Source organism: Netta rufina (assembly GCF_964035555.1).
Source record: "Netta rufina genome assembly, chromosome: 17".
NCBI lineage: Eukaryota > Metazoa > Chordata > Aves > Anseriformes > Anatidae > Netta > Netta rufina.
Window position 1 is genome coordinate 11,778,367 of NC_140141.1, and position 14,268 is coordinate 11,792,634.

Consider the following 14,268-nt stretch of genomic DNA (forward strand, 5'->3'; position numbering starts at 1 on the left):
CTGTGCGGTGGGAGCTGGGGATGTCTCCTTGCAAGGATCTGTCCCCCTTTGAACCCTGCCTGCCCCAGCCTGGCAGCACATCCCCGGCTGCAAGGGGAGAGCTGTGCCCCCTCTCTCTTCCTTTTGGTGCTAGAAGCAGTGAAGATGAGCTGGCCTCGAGGGGCAGCACACTCACCCCTCCCTAATGTGATTGCTGCCCTGTGCAATCAAGTTACTGTCTGGCTCAGCCTCTGCTTCTGGTAACTGAGTCCCGGATGGCTGCAGCCAAGGCCAGGCAGTGCCTGGGCTCAGCCTCTGTGCTGCTGCTGTCCCAGGGGGGCCTCGTCCTGCTTCTGACAAGGGCAAGGTGGAATTGCAGGTGCCCTCTTGCAGCAGCACTGCTGGGGGTGTGCACAAGGCCAGCTCCCCCTCAGAGCAGGGCACCCAGCCAAGCAAAGCGACCTTGAGTCCCTCAGCCCTGGGACTCTGCCCACTGCAGCCCTTCCTTCCCCCCCCCCGACCCTCCTGAGCCCAGCTAAGCTGCTGGGGGAGGATGTGCTGTAATATGAGAGCAGAAAAACATCAGAATTATGCTCAGAAATGCCCCAGCTGGTTACCGCCAGGCGCCTGCTGCAGATTGTCTTTGGGCTCAGGCCAGCAGCACTTGGGGTTTGTGCTCCAGGGCCTGGGGGGGGGGACGACAACCCTGTCCCTGCCTCTTCCCGCACCGAACTGTGACACCAACATCTCCCCAGGGCCCACCGCCGCATGGAGCCCCAGGCACGGATGCTGAGCAGCGGTGTTTTATTGGGCTGCTACCCCAGGGCAAGGCTCCCCCCCTCCCGGGTGCAGCAGCAGCAGCTTTGTGGGGCTCAGAGCACACGCAGGCCTTGCCAAGAGGGAAATAGGGGCTAGGATGGGTCTGAGAGTGCCCGCAGAAAGGGGCTGGGAAGGGCAGCAGCTGGAGCCGCCCTGGACACCCCAGATTAAGCTGTGCTTAGCCCTGGGAGCCCCCCCAGGCAGGATTTGCCTGCAGTGAGCAGCCCCGGGTGTGACTCCGAGCTGCAGCAGCACTGCTGGGTCCTGCTGGTGGTCACAACCGTCACATGCCGGCGGGCTCGTGGCTCACAGGGGCTGTAGGGCACGTGCCACCCATCCGTGGGTGCAGCTCCACACAGGCAAGCAGGTCGCTGAGAGCTGAGGGTGGGGGGCTGGATGGTGTTGAGCTGAGCACGGGTTATCCTACCTGCGGTGGGACCAGAGGAGGGGCGGGTGGTCGGGAATGCATCATGGGCTGCTCTGCCGATGGGGTACCCCAGGGACGGGACCCCTGCAGAGGAAAATCCTCAATTATACCCGCAGCCAGGTGCTACCTGCTCAAATTTCCTGCTGCTGTACCGCTGCTCCTTGTCCATGCAGCACAGCAGGATCCAGTCGCAGACGAAGGAGCCCTGCAAGGCAGGCGGGGAGGTCAGGGCCGGCACGGGTGGCTAGGTGGAACCCCCCCAGCACCCATACTCACCAGTCCCACCGAGGTGAGCGCCGTGGCTAGGGTGATGATGGTGGGGATCAGGCTGAACTTTCCTGCCTGACAGAGAGGGATAGGGTCAGCTGCCCCCACCAGTGCCCCCATAGCAGGACTGGGCTGAGCTGATTCCACCCTCCCCAGCCCTAATGCCTGCGTGGTGCCACCAGGCTTGCACTTGCAGGACATCACATGCAGACAGGCACTGCAGCTGCCCCTTCCACCAAGCCAAGACAGAGTCCAGGGCTTCCATTTGGGGCATCTGGGATCCCCATCCTCCTGCAGCAGCAGGCAGAGTTGCTTTGCTAGAACAGCCACAGCAGCACAAAGCAGAGGTGGCACACATGCATGCCCCCACTCCCAGAGACACACAGAGACAAACACATCACGCCCCCCCGAACCGTCTCACCTGGCCATGCACAATCACATCCACACGGATCCCATAGGCCTTGATCAACACCCGCGAGCGAGTCCCATTCCAGCTGTAGTACTTGGCAAACCTGCTTGGGAGACGACGGACACATCAGTGAGGGCAAGGCAGGGCCAGAGAAGGCTGCAGGGCCACCGTGGGGACAGGGCCATCACCTGTAGTTGTAGCCTGGGGAAGCCGAAACCCCTTTGGGGTCGAGGCGGCGGAAGGAGTAGTGGGGGTTGCACTCGGTGTCAGGCAGGTCCAGGTTGCAGTTCCAGGTAATGATCACCCCGATCACCCCACCCTGCAGCAGGGACCAGCAGACCTTGCACATGGCCAGCATGCTGTGGGCACGGCATCCCCAGAGAGCTTCCCAGCTGAGCGGGCTGGGCACTGGGGGGCAACTCTAGAGCTGGAGTGGCAAAACCCACAGGACTGGGGGGATGCTGGGGCTGGATGAGGGCTGCAGATCCTGGAAGGAGGGTGGAGCAGCACCAGGTTCCTCCCCTGGGCCACATTTATCTGCTCCCATGAGGGAAGAGGAGGTAGCAGGGCTGTAGCCTGAAGCCTTCAAGTGCCACCCTGTTCTAGGAGGAACACAACCTAGGCTAGGTCTAGAGGTGCTAGAAGTGCTGAGTCCTGAGGCTCTGAGGCAGTGGGGTCAAGGACATTACTCCTGGCCACCTCCACATCACTGCAGCATCAGGGAGTGAGTGGTGACACACAGAACACCCAAGCAGGTCCCCAGGAAATGAGTGCCCTGTGCCCCGCTGGCAAGACCCCGTGAGACCCTGGGCCCTGCAGCCACCCAGCACACAACACCTTCTCAGCCAGCTCCGCGAAGTCCTCGCCTGCCTGCTCCACGAGGAAGCCCAGCTTGAAGATGGGGCAGTAAAGGGCAGAGGTGGTGTTGAACATGCAGCTCTTCAGGTAGCCGCTCTCAGCTGCCTGGATGTTGCCCCTGGGGGAGACCAAGCCAGAGACCTGTGTGTGAGAGGGGACACACTGGGTCCGAATGGGACCCCATCACTCAATGAGCTGGGAATGGGAATCCCCTGAGAAGAAGCAGCATCTCTCCAGCTAAGGACACCAGGGCCACCCCTCTGCATCTCCATCCCTTAGACCCACCTTGTGCTGACCCCACACTTCTGCACTCCTCGCGTTGCATCTCCCCCTCCCCACTGCACAGTTCCCAGGAGAAGTGTCCCCGCTGCCCATTTTCAGGAAGGGAGCAGTGATGGGAGCTGGCCTCGCCCTGCCTGTGCTCCCCATGTGCGTATGTGTACGGTGTGAGGGTGTCCACCCTGTCCCCATAACGCTGCACACCCAGCCACCAGCGAGGCAGGCACAGCAGGGCCAGCTGAGGCCAGCAGCAGGGCACCCAGGCTGCATCCCCCACACCCACAGATACTCACTTGGAGAAGCCAAAGCGGGGGAAGTGGATGTTGTTCTTGATGAGGACAGTGAATTGTGATGCCATCTCCGCCAGGGACTCACTGCGAGGAAGAGGAGTGAGCACAGCTGCCCACAGGCATCCCCACCCTGCCCCAAGCCCCTGGAGCAGCACCAAGGAGGCCACACCGGGAGCATCCCCTTGCATCCTGCAGGACGTGGGAGATGCCAGCACCCCAGAGCCTGCTCTGACCTTCTGGCAGCCTGTCATTCCCCACCAGGGCCCAACCCCAGCACCGGTACCTGATGCTGCCTCCATCCACCGGGCACCAAGCCAGGACCTCGCAGCTCTTCCCGGTGCCACCAGCCTGGGGCACGCAGCGCCCCGTCCTCTGCCCTGCGGGGACGGGTGCCTGGCGCTGCAAATCCCAGCAGGCAGGGTCCTGCCGGCAGCAGGGTGGCTGGGCAGGCTGCTCTGCCCACACATCCCTCCTGACTCACCATGGCCAGACGTGTCCATGTCCCTGGGGACGCAGTCCTGGTCAGAGCTGCACGTGGCGTTGGCGACCGCTCGGCCCTGCAGCAGGACGGGGAGTTTTGTTGGGAGCTGTGCTCACTGGTGCTCCCCCTCCCCTGACAAGTGCTACTCAGTCTCTTTTCACCTCCCCCCGTGGTGTCACAGCCTCTGTGCTGCCCCCAGGCCAGGGAAAGCCACAGGATTCCTGCTGGGAAGGGCAGCGGCAGAGGAGAGCTGTGGGGACCAGCACTACAGCCACCTGCATGTCCTGACCAGCTCTGTCCTGGGGTCCCCATGGGCAGCTCCTGCTGCTCTCCCCTGGCCCCATGACTGCTCCTCCCCAGTCCCCTGCCCCTGTCCTCACCTCAGGACAGGTCTCCATGGCCTGGGCAGGGCTGACGTCCACCCGCGTGAGGATGCTGAAGGTGCTCCCACCCTGCAAAGCAGCCAGAAGGTGGGATACCAGTCACAGGACAGCACAGCCGTGAACACGTGGAGAGGTACAAGTGTATTTACACACACACGGTCACACACACACGTGTGCACACAGAGAACACACTGGGTAGGGGCACGTGGGCTCACACTGCATCCACACAGTGTGACACTGGAGGCACTGTGCCAGGGAGTCCTGCTGGGACCTGCAACTGATGGGCTTGAGCCACCCTCCACCCCTCAGAAACTGCAAAACACTGACAAAAGCAGTTGGAGCAGTAAAAACCACAGCATCAGGCCCTGCCACCAGCCCTCCCTGACTGCCCCCCAGCTCTGACGGGTTCACTCGACCTTACTTACACCTCTCATGGTCCTCGCACTGGACAAAGTGGGCTAGCTTGTGGTCTCACTATTGCCATGCTGTGGGTGCTCACGCATGCACAGATCTGTGTCCTCAGCTCTGGGACAGACCTGTGCCCGCAGAAGGAACACAGAGAGTGGCAATGGGACAACTCTTCCATCCCAGCCAGGTGACACAGGGTGAGTGGCTCAAGCGTTGTCCAGACCAGCAGTGCCCAGTGCCAAACCAGGCTTTTCCACAGCTCAACCAAGCAATTTCCAAAACCCCTCAGCATGATTGAACACATTCCCTGGCTCATGGCACCCACTGAAAACACTGGGAAGAGCCTTCCCCAGAGAGATGCTCCCCCACTGCAAGGTGCTGCGCAGGCACAGCTCCTTGCAGCCACCCCAGAGCAACGAAGGGAAGAGGATGGGGATAAGAGGGCCAGAATGGGGGGTCAGAGCCTCACCTCAGGAGGGGACACGTACTCCCCAACATCCCAGACCTTGCTTGGTGACTGTGTCACACCCTTGACCTTGGTGATGACGGAGCTCTCTGGGCCCGTTTCCCTCTCCTGGTAGCCTTTCTGAATGATGAACACATACCTGCGGGGAAGGAAGGATGGGAAAAGGAGCTTCCAACAGTGCCCTCCTCCTTGGCCCCAGGACCCTGAGAGCATGCTGAGAGCTGTGGGCCCGAGGAGTGCAGTGGGTGTGCTCAGCACCCACACACCTCACTGCGCAGCACAGGGCACGAGGGGTTCAGAGCCTGCCTGCACCACCCCTTGGACAACCCATGGGGGGATCCCAGCCAGGAGCTTGGCCCCAAGAGCAAGGCAGAGGGGTCTGAGATGTGCCCACAGGGAAGGGAAAGCAGAGGAAAGGGCAGAGGAAAGGGCACAGGCATCAGCGCTGTCAGTACCGGCGGAGCAGAGGGTCCCGGCCCACACTCACCCGGTGAAGTAGAGCAGGACCAGGAGCTGCAGCGCCCGGTACGCGGTGCCAAGGTGCCCGTTCCGCACCACCACCACCTGCGGGCTGGAGTAGCTGCTCACCGCCCGCAGGCAGCCCTGCACGCCCATGGACGCTGAGATCGGCTCGGCACAGCTTGGCACGGCTCGGCACGGCTCGGCACGGCACCGCCCGGCTCGGCACCGCACGGGTCGGCACCGCACGGCTCAGCACCGCTCGGCACCGCACGGCTCGGCACGGCTCGGCTCGGCACGGCAGCGACCCCCTGCGGGCCCGGATAAGTCTGCTCGGGGGGGCTCGGTAGTAGGGACCCCCACCCCTGCAGCGGTTGTCGCTCCCCGCAGGATGGTTCGTGCTGGTGAAGGCAGCAGCGGAGCGTCAGGTTGCGGTCGGGAAGGGGGTGGAAGCGGGTGCCCGTTTTGCAGTTTTGGGAGAGGCAGGGTGTCGCTCACCCAAAATGACCCAGAGGAGCCTGGCAAGGGGCCCAGAGAAAAAACCTGTGAGCTGGTGAGCAAGATCTGCCGGCCCCAGGGGAGGGGACTGTCACACCCACCAAGGGACACCCGAACTGCTGGACCCCTTTCCTCCCTTGCCCTGAAGCTATCTCAGGACCTTCTGAGGATGGCACAAAGAGCAGACTTGGCAGATGTGGGGAAAAACAAAACAAAACAAAAAAGCAAACAAAAAAATAAAACCCTTCCCAGGCTGTGCATGAGACCAGTGGGTGCTCCAAAGCACTGGGAGAAGGCAATGACAACGTTACCTCCTTGAACAACCCCACCTCCTGTTTCTTATGGACACAGCTGCTGGCTCTGGACAGGGAGATTTGAGGCGGTCTCCCATGCTGAGAATGGATTTTCCTGCTCTCTGAAGGCCATCAAGTCTTCATCTCTTCCACCAATATCAGTGGGAGGAGAGCCCCATCTACCCTACGTTCTGCTGCTGTGGCAGGACCAAGACACCAGCTCTGTCCCTGGTCCCTCTGGCTCCCTTTCCTGTGCCAAAGTTGCAGCAGACGCTCAGGGACTTTGATTTATTGTGTAATCTGGGGGGGCTTCTACCTTGTACACAGCACTGCTTGCTTGGAAAGGCTCTTGGAGGTGCTGTGACTATCTGAGATATAAACAAGTCATCATCCGACCTGCATTTATTCTTTCTTCAGGATCCTTTCTTCCTTCAATAGCAGTTTGGATGGATTTGCTAATTAACACAGTGCTTTCCTAGGCCAGGTTCACCCTCATGACACCTTAGCAGAGTCACCACCCTGATGAAGGCCATGGAACACCACCTTCAGATGGCTCCTAAGCCCAATCCCCTTTGTTCAACCCCTTGTGTCAACACAGTCACCTCATCCCTGGGCCCCAGGGCTCACGACAAGACTTACTGCTCTGTGTTGCTGCCCTTATGTTACCTTTGACACCCTTTAACACCCTTGGACTCTGCCAGCCTGATCCTGCCACTGGTAAATATCTGCAATGCCTTTTCTTTTGTCTCTGTGGTGGGGCTGAGCCACCAGCTTGGCGTTGGCTGATGGCAGAGGATTGCCAGGTGCAGCCTGTCCTCTCTTTTTGTTGAATCCTGTTCCTAGATTGCCTGACCGCTCTTCTCCCTGTCTGCATGAGCACTGTGGGTCAAGCATCCTGCAGGGCTGGGTGCCAGAGAGGGGTGAGTCCAGGCTGAGGGGGTCACCACCGATCTCCAGACCCAATTAGCAGTCAAGGAGAATTCAGCGAGGGAACTGCAGCAGCCACCTCCATCAGACAGAGGCAGGAAAAACCCTGGGCTTGGGTACAGCAGGCTAACCTCCTGCAGGCCAGGAAGGAGAAATCTCAAGGCTGATTGAATTTGCCTTCTCCCATAGCCAAAACCGTGGGAACTGGCTTTATCAGTAGCTGTGCAGGGTTCAAGGAGGAAACCTCGAGCTTTTAGGCTTCTTCTGCACTCCTATCCTGCTGCCGAGCTGTAGAACAACGCAGATGGGACACAGACAACTGTGGTCCAGGGTGGCCGTGCCACAGCCCTGGCACCAAAAGGAGCCACGGTGCTGCTGTGATCTGCACAGAGCTGTCTGCACGGCCTGGACTCTGCCCAAGCTGGGAGCGATGCAGACATGCGCGCTGCAACCTGCCAGCCTTACCCTGCCGATTAATGATTCACCTGGTGCGATACAGCACTTCCTGCTGGAAGCTCCCAAAAATCCACATCAGCAACCGTTGTGTAAGTCAGAGACAACACACATAACATTAAGCAAACCCTAAGCACGTGGGAATTTTTTTTTATCTCTCCAGATGTTTTTGCACCTTCCAGAGGGATGAAAATACCGGCGTGTACTTCATCCTTCACATGGCAAGTAAGGAGTATCTGTTTTCCAGAGATGCAGAAATGCCCCAGCCTCACGGTGTTTTCTGCTCTCAGGCTTGTCAGCCCCAAATAATTTCTGCTGAGTTTTGACCCATGCTGACAAGCCAGACCCTGTTTCTGAGCCACAGTTTCTCACGCTGTTGTTCACCCAAGCCCTGCTGACTCAACCTCACTCCACCTTCACCTGGAAGTGGGGTGATACATGTCAGGAAGGCACTGGCTCCTCCTTGCAAGTCTGATTCCTGCTAAGTATTCCCATAAATTAAAGGAAGGTACTCACTAGGGTGGTAAAACCAGGCACCTCCCAGGCACTGAGATTTGCCTAGGGGTTAAGGGAAAGCAGAAGATAAAGGGAACTTCCTCCCAGCATCAGTATCTGACCTCTTACAGGGAACCCAGGGGTCTTGGGGAGGTTTTTAGGGAGTTTTCCTTCTTCCTTTTCCCCACTCCTTGGGGCTTTCCCTATTTCCTCTCAGGCACAGCAGTTTATCAGGGACCGTGGCTGGGAGCTGCTCGAGAAGCTCAGCACCGAGCCTTGCTGGGGTGGAGCTCGCCTCATCCCTGTCCCAAGCAAGGTTCCTGAGAACAGGCTGCGGTGTGGGAAGGGAGTTACAGGGCAGCACCAGAACCTCGGGGAAAGCCTGGAGGAGGTCTGTGCTCAGCGTGGCCCTGTGCCAGGGGCTGAGGGTCTGCGGGACAGACAGAAGGTGTCACTGTCCCCAGGTGCCCCTGAGCCACAGGACCTGCAGATGACTGGGGAGCCTAATTCAAAGCCACACCATCCCCCAGCCAAGAATTGCACTGAAAATAGCTGATGGACCCAGCCCAGCTTCTGCACGGAGAGTTTGGAAAGTTTTGGAGAGGAGCTAATTTCCCCTTTTTAATTCTTTCTCCCATAAAACTATATTAGAAAGGTTATGTATCCAAGAGGAATGTCGCTTTCCTTCAGAGTCTGCTCTTCATGTGCTCTGGGCTGCCAAGGGCTCATTCCTGCCCTTCCACATGTGGGATTTCAAGGGCACCCTGAGGAGCTGGCGGGGCAGGAGAGAGGAGGTGGCTGAGCATGCAAACGCGCAGAAGAAACAAAGAGAGCAAGCCCCGGAGCACAGGGGGCACAAGACGGGGACACAAAAGATCTGCTCCGAGCAGAACAGCCCCAGCCCCAGAGTGAGGAGAACGAACCATGACCACAGCCACTGTCCCTCTCCTGCAGGGACAGGGAGAGCATGGCAGGCAGCATGCACAGCATGCACGCTCTCAGGCCAGCTCTGCTGGCTCGCCAGGGCAAAGGGCAAGGCCGGACACAGGGGCAGCCAGGGGATGCACTGGCTCCAGGACAGAGCCGAGGCCCCGGGTCTGGTGGCTGTGGGCACCCGGCCACCTGTGCAGCCCGGGTATCCAGGACATCATCCCACGGGAGGCATCTCCCTGATGCTCACGATGCCCTTAGAGAACGACTGAGCCCCACTGCAACCTGAGGGTGGGGAAGATAAGGTCCCACTCCCCCGGCATGCCCTCACACTCTGCTCCCATTACAACCACCTCGGGGGTCTCCACTGGCCCAGCTCCAGCGTGGCAATGCCTTTCTTGCAACGGGGAGCCCCAAAACAGAACCCAGCATGCTAGCAGGGGGGGACAAATCACCCCCCAGCCTGTTCCTGCACTCCATCCCAGGACTGGCCACTGACAGCAGGGCTGTCAGCACAGGCAGGGCGAGCACTCAGGTGTCTCGGCTCCGTGCCAGCCTTGGCTGCAGCCTTGGGCCACGTCAGCAGAGCTGGGTGCGGGTGGTGCTGCCAGATGAGGCGGGTGGCCAGGGCTCAGCCCGCACCCCAGCCCCAGCCTCAGCCCAGCACCAGCGGGGCCTCGATCGCCTGCTCAGGCAGCTCGGTTACTCCACATGGAGCCAACCCCGCAGCCCCGCTGGCTGGGGACAGGGGGTGAAGGCCAGAGCGCTGTGCGTCCTTCTTATCCCCTGTTATCTTCCAGACAAACCCAAACTGAGGCATGGCTCGGCGGAGTCCCTGACGGGCTCGTATGCCACGACCAAGGCTGCTGCTGCATGCTGCCAGCGTGGGGCTCTCCTGCCAGGCACCACGGGGCTGTGAGCACAGCCTGGGTGTGGGGCAGAGTGGGTTTATGGGGTGCAGGGGGTCAGGCACGGTGTGGCACAGCCGAGCTGCAGCAGGAGGGCTCTGTGGGGCCAGGTGTGCAGCTGGGGGATGATACCAGGGGAGGCTGAGTCTTTGCCAGAGCCCCTTTCTGTGCCAGTTTCTCCCTAAGAAAAACACAGTGTGTTTTCCTTCGGGAGCTGTGGTAGCCCCACAGGACCACGGAGGTGACTCTGCCAGGTGACATGGCAGCTGGGAGACCTTTGCGACACCTCAGGCGATGTCAAGGGCGGCGCGAGGCAGCCATGTCACAGCTGCAGAGCGGACTCTGCACTCGCCTGTGGCATTGGCCTCTGTGCACGCTGTTAGGGAAATCCTGATGCGATAAGCCACAGCTCTGCTGCCAAGCCCTTTCACAGAATCACAGAATTGTCTAGGTTGGAAGAGACCTCCCAGATCACCCCATCCAACCTCTGACCTCCCACTAACCAGTTCTCCACTAAACCATATCACCGAGCTCTACATCTAAACGTCTTTTAAAGACCTCCAGGGATGGTGACTCCACCACTTCCCTGGGCAGCCCATTCCAATACCTCACAACCCTTTCGGTAAAGAAGTTCTTCCTAATATCCAACCTAAACCTCCCCTGGTACAACTTTAGCCCATTCCCCCTCGTCCTGTCACCAGGCACGTGGGAGAACAGACCAACCCCCACCTCACTACAGCCTCCCTTAAGGTACCTGTAGAGAGCAATAAGGTCACTCCTGAGCCTCCTCTTCCCCAGGCTGAACACCCCCAGCTCCCTCAGCCTCTCCTCGTAAGCCTTGTTCTCCAGACCCCTCACCAGCCTCGTTGCCCTGGGTGGGAAGCACGTTGGCTGGAGCACTGCTCTGCCGGGAAGGACCTCAGGATGCCGGCAGGCAGTGGCTGAGCTGCAGCCGGGGAGGTGTCCTCATGGCCAAGGCCATCACCCGGGCAGAGCACAGCCAGCACCCGGGGGGCTGCATCCCGGCTGGGCTCCCCGCGACAGGCGGAGGGGGGGGAATCACTGGAGTGAGCACAAGGATGCTGCAAGGCCTGGAACAACCCACACGGCTGGACAGGCTGCCGGGACCGGGATAACGATAACACGGACAGCAGGCTGGGGAGGGGGGGGACACCCCGTCGGTGCGCACAGACACCTGCGGGGAGGGGACGGGGACGGGGCCAAGTGCCCGGGGCTGGCCCGAGGGGCAGGGGAAGGGCAAGGGCAAGGGCAAGGGGCAGGAGAAGGGACAGGGGAAGGGGCACCGGCGGCTCCCCCGGCCTCTCCCCCGGGGCGGGACGGGGCGGTGCGGGCCAACCTCCTCCCCACCGCCGCCCGTGGGCTTTAAAGCGGGCGGCGCGGGGCGCGCGCGCTCGGCCCGCGGGATGTGGGCGCGCACGGCGCTGGCGTGCGCGGCGGTGCTGGCGAGTGCGCGAGCCTGGCCCGGCGGCGCGGTGTGCGCACAGCGGGTGGCGGCGGCGCCGGGCACGGGTGCGGGTGGCGCTCGCTACGTCGCCTTCCTCAGCCTCGGACCGGGGCCCCCCGCGCTGGTGGAGAGCTCCTGGGCCGGGCACGGGCGCCTCCTCGCTTGCTGGGCGCGCCGCGACCCCCGCCTGGTGCGCGCTTTCCGCGCCGCCTGCGCTCGCCGCCCCCCCGGCGCCCCCGGGGCCGCGCTGCGCAGGGAGCTGGGCGCGCTCTGGAGGCGCCGAGCCGCCTGCACCGACCCCGAGCCGCGGGGCGAGCGCCGCCGCCGCCGCCGGAGGGGTTGGACGGTGCCCGGCACGCTGTGGTGCGGAGCCGGGGACTCCGCCGGGAACGCCACCGAGCTGGGTACGGGAACGGGGACGGCCCCGTCGGGGTTGGGGTCGGGATCGGGATCGGGCGGTGGCCGCCGGGCGCTGAGCGGTGCCGCCGCCCGCAGGTGTCTTCCGCGGTCCCGACCGGTGCTGCCGCGAGCACGACCAGTGCGAGGCGCAGATCACGGCGCTGCAGTTCAACTACGGCATCCGCAACTACCGCCTGCACACCGTGTCCCACTGCGACTGCGACGCCAGGTGCGCCGGGGCCTCTCCGGGGTCGCGCGGGGACCCCGTCGGGGCTGTCGGGGCCGCGCCGCTCACCCCCTGCCCGCCCGTAGGTTCCGGCGGTGCCTGCTGGCCCTCAACGACACCATCTCCAACATCATCGGCGTCACCTTCTTCAACCTGCTGGAGGTGCCGTGCTTCGTGCTGGAGGACAGTGAGGAGTGCGTGCAGTGGCACTGGTGGGGCGGGTGAGTGTCCCCGCGTGTCCCCGCTCCCCCCTCTCTCCGCGACCCCCGGGGCTGTGCCGGCGGGGGCCTGACGCTGCCCGGTGTCCCCCCCCTCACCTTTCTCTAAGGTGTGAACGCTACGGCGTGGTGCCCCTGGCCAGGATGGTGCAGCAGAAGCAGTATGGCCACGGGCTGCCTGCGGACGGCAGCGACAGCAACCGGGGAAGGAAGCCCTCGGGAGCACGTCGGAAGCGCCCGCGGCAGGGGCTGGGACGCGGTCCTGGGCTCCGCCGTGCACAGAGGCCTGTGACAACCCAGCAGCTGCGGGACATGGGTGCCTCGTCCCCTGCATCTGCCAGGGATGAGGCTGAGCCCACTGCTGGGCACGCAGCACCTTGGGGTGAGCTGGAGCCAGGCCTGCCAACAGCGGTGGCCACGTCAGGACAGGAGCTCGCTGGAGGACAGCAGGGGCCAGGGGCCTCGCCGCAGCCCACCCTTAAGGCTCGCCATGAAGACAGCAGCATCACATCCAGCCTGGTTACAGAGCCCTGTGAGGCTGTCCCTGCACTTCCCGGGGATGGACACAGGCAGCAGAGTGAGTGGGGGCTTGGGGCAGTGCGTGTAGGAGTGGGGCTTTCCTGGGGACTGAGCGGGTTTGGTTTGGTCACTCTGGCTGTGTTCGCTCTCCTCAGGCCCGGGGAAGATGTGCAGGTGCTACAAGCGGCTGGATAAGTGTGAGCACCAGATTGCACCCCATGAGATGAAGTACCAGCTGCATAACGCAGACAACCGGACGCTCTTCCACTGCAACTGCACCCGCAGGTCTGTGTCCTAGCTCATGTGTGTGCCAAGCCCTGGCCCCTTGAGCGAGCACTATCTGGGACTGGGACGTGCCCCAGGAGGATGGCAGAGCTTCCCTCTGCCATCATGGGGCACAAACAGGTGGTTTGGGGTTGAAAGAGGTGGGACCCAGTGCGATGCCCACTCCAGCCAGCAGCTGCTGACTGCCACCTATCTGTGCCCATAGACTGGCGCGGTCCCTGCGCAGGGCGAAGGGTTTCCATGAGGTGCAGGCAGCAGTCTTGGCTGACCACGTTGCTGCAGCTTGCTTTGTGTTGGAGCCACTCGCCAATTGCAGCCTGGGCAAGGAGCCACAGCACAAGTAAGCACAGAGGGGCAAGGGAAAATGCGGTGTGCTTGGGGATTCCTAACCTGCTGGGAAGGTGGGATGGATGCCCCGGGGCTGGGTGCTGTCATGCAGGCTTGGCTGTTTGATACGAGGCGGTCATCATAAGCATTTGTCCCATTTTTCTGTGCCAGGGGCAGGAGTGGGGTGGAAGGCAGAGGCTGTCAAGTGCTACAGCCTCCAGAGCTGCTTTGTCACTCCCTATCCTGCTCCTCCAGCAGCTGTACCTCAGCCACCCGGGCTGTGCTAGTAGCACCTGCACGGCATCTCAGCAACATCCTGAAGCACTGGGGTGCTCCTCGCATAACCTCCAAGAAGGTCAAGCATCAAGACTGGAAGACACGGGGCAGTGGCAGCACCCTCTACAAGCAGTGCCGGCACCTGGCTTTGGAGCAGAAGCTGTGTGCACAGCATCGTGCAGCACCCCCGTGACGCCTGAGCAGCGTGGGCATGCCTCGCGTGGGAAGGAAGACATGCTGTGCAGCGGGCACTGAGTGGAGCTGCTTAATGTCTGGTCCTTGAGAGAAAGGATGGCACCAAGCATGGCTGCTGGCATGACTACGTGGAATTGGGGCGGGGGGGGCACAGCTGGAAGGAGGTCAAGCAGAGGGGCTAGGAAGGCTCAGCTACCCCTCTCCTGAGGAGCTGTGGCACCAGCTGTGAGCATCAAAGCGAGGGGAAAGGAAGGGGAGCCCTTGGGTAAGGGGGAAGCCACCATCACCCTTCCCTTTTGTGCCAAGGGGCAGGGAGAATGCTCTGGGCA

At 61.8% G+C, this 14,268-nt stretch overlaps 2 protein-coding genes across 2 annotated transcripts; one reads left to right on the plus strand and one right to left on the minus strand.

Moving 5' to 3' along the window:
• Window positions 1–1,325: 1,325 nt before the first annotated feature.
• On the minus strand, window positions 1,326–5,681 carry P2RX2 (purinergic receptor P2X 2; the record flags this gene model as incomplete). The annotated part of the gene is made up of 11 exons (XM_084297447.1): window positions 1,326–1,430; window positions 1,502–1,567; window positions 1,914–2,004; window positions 2,090–2,220; window positions 2,739–2,877; window positions 3,332–3,412; window positions 3,612–3,705; window positions 3,810–3,885; window positions 4,190–4,261; window positions 5,070–5,205; window positions 5,554–5,681. 11 exons carry the CDS (start codon window positions 5,679–5,681, stop codon window positions 1,326–1,328), a joined length of 1,119 nt encoding a protein of 372 aa, XP_084153573.1.
• A 5,772-nt stretch (window positions 5,682–11,453) lies between these two features.
• PLA2G3 (phospholipase A2 group III) lies at window positions 11,454–13,937 on the plus strand (the record flags this gene model as incomplete). The annotated part of the gene is made up of 7 exons (XM_084297448.1): window positions 11,454–11,898; window positions 11,990–12,122; window positions 12,206–12,340; window positions 12,448–12,914; window positions 13,012–13,141; window positions 13,347–13,481; window positions 13,727–13,937. The coding sequence occupies 7 exons, from the start codon at window positions 11,454–11,456 to the stop codon at window positions 13,935–13,937; spliced, it is 1,656 nt and encodes a 551-aa protein (XP_084153574.1).
• Between the last annotated feature and the right edge of the window lie 331 nt (window positions 13,938–14,268).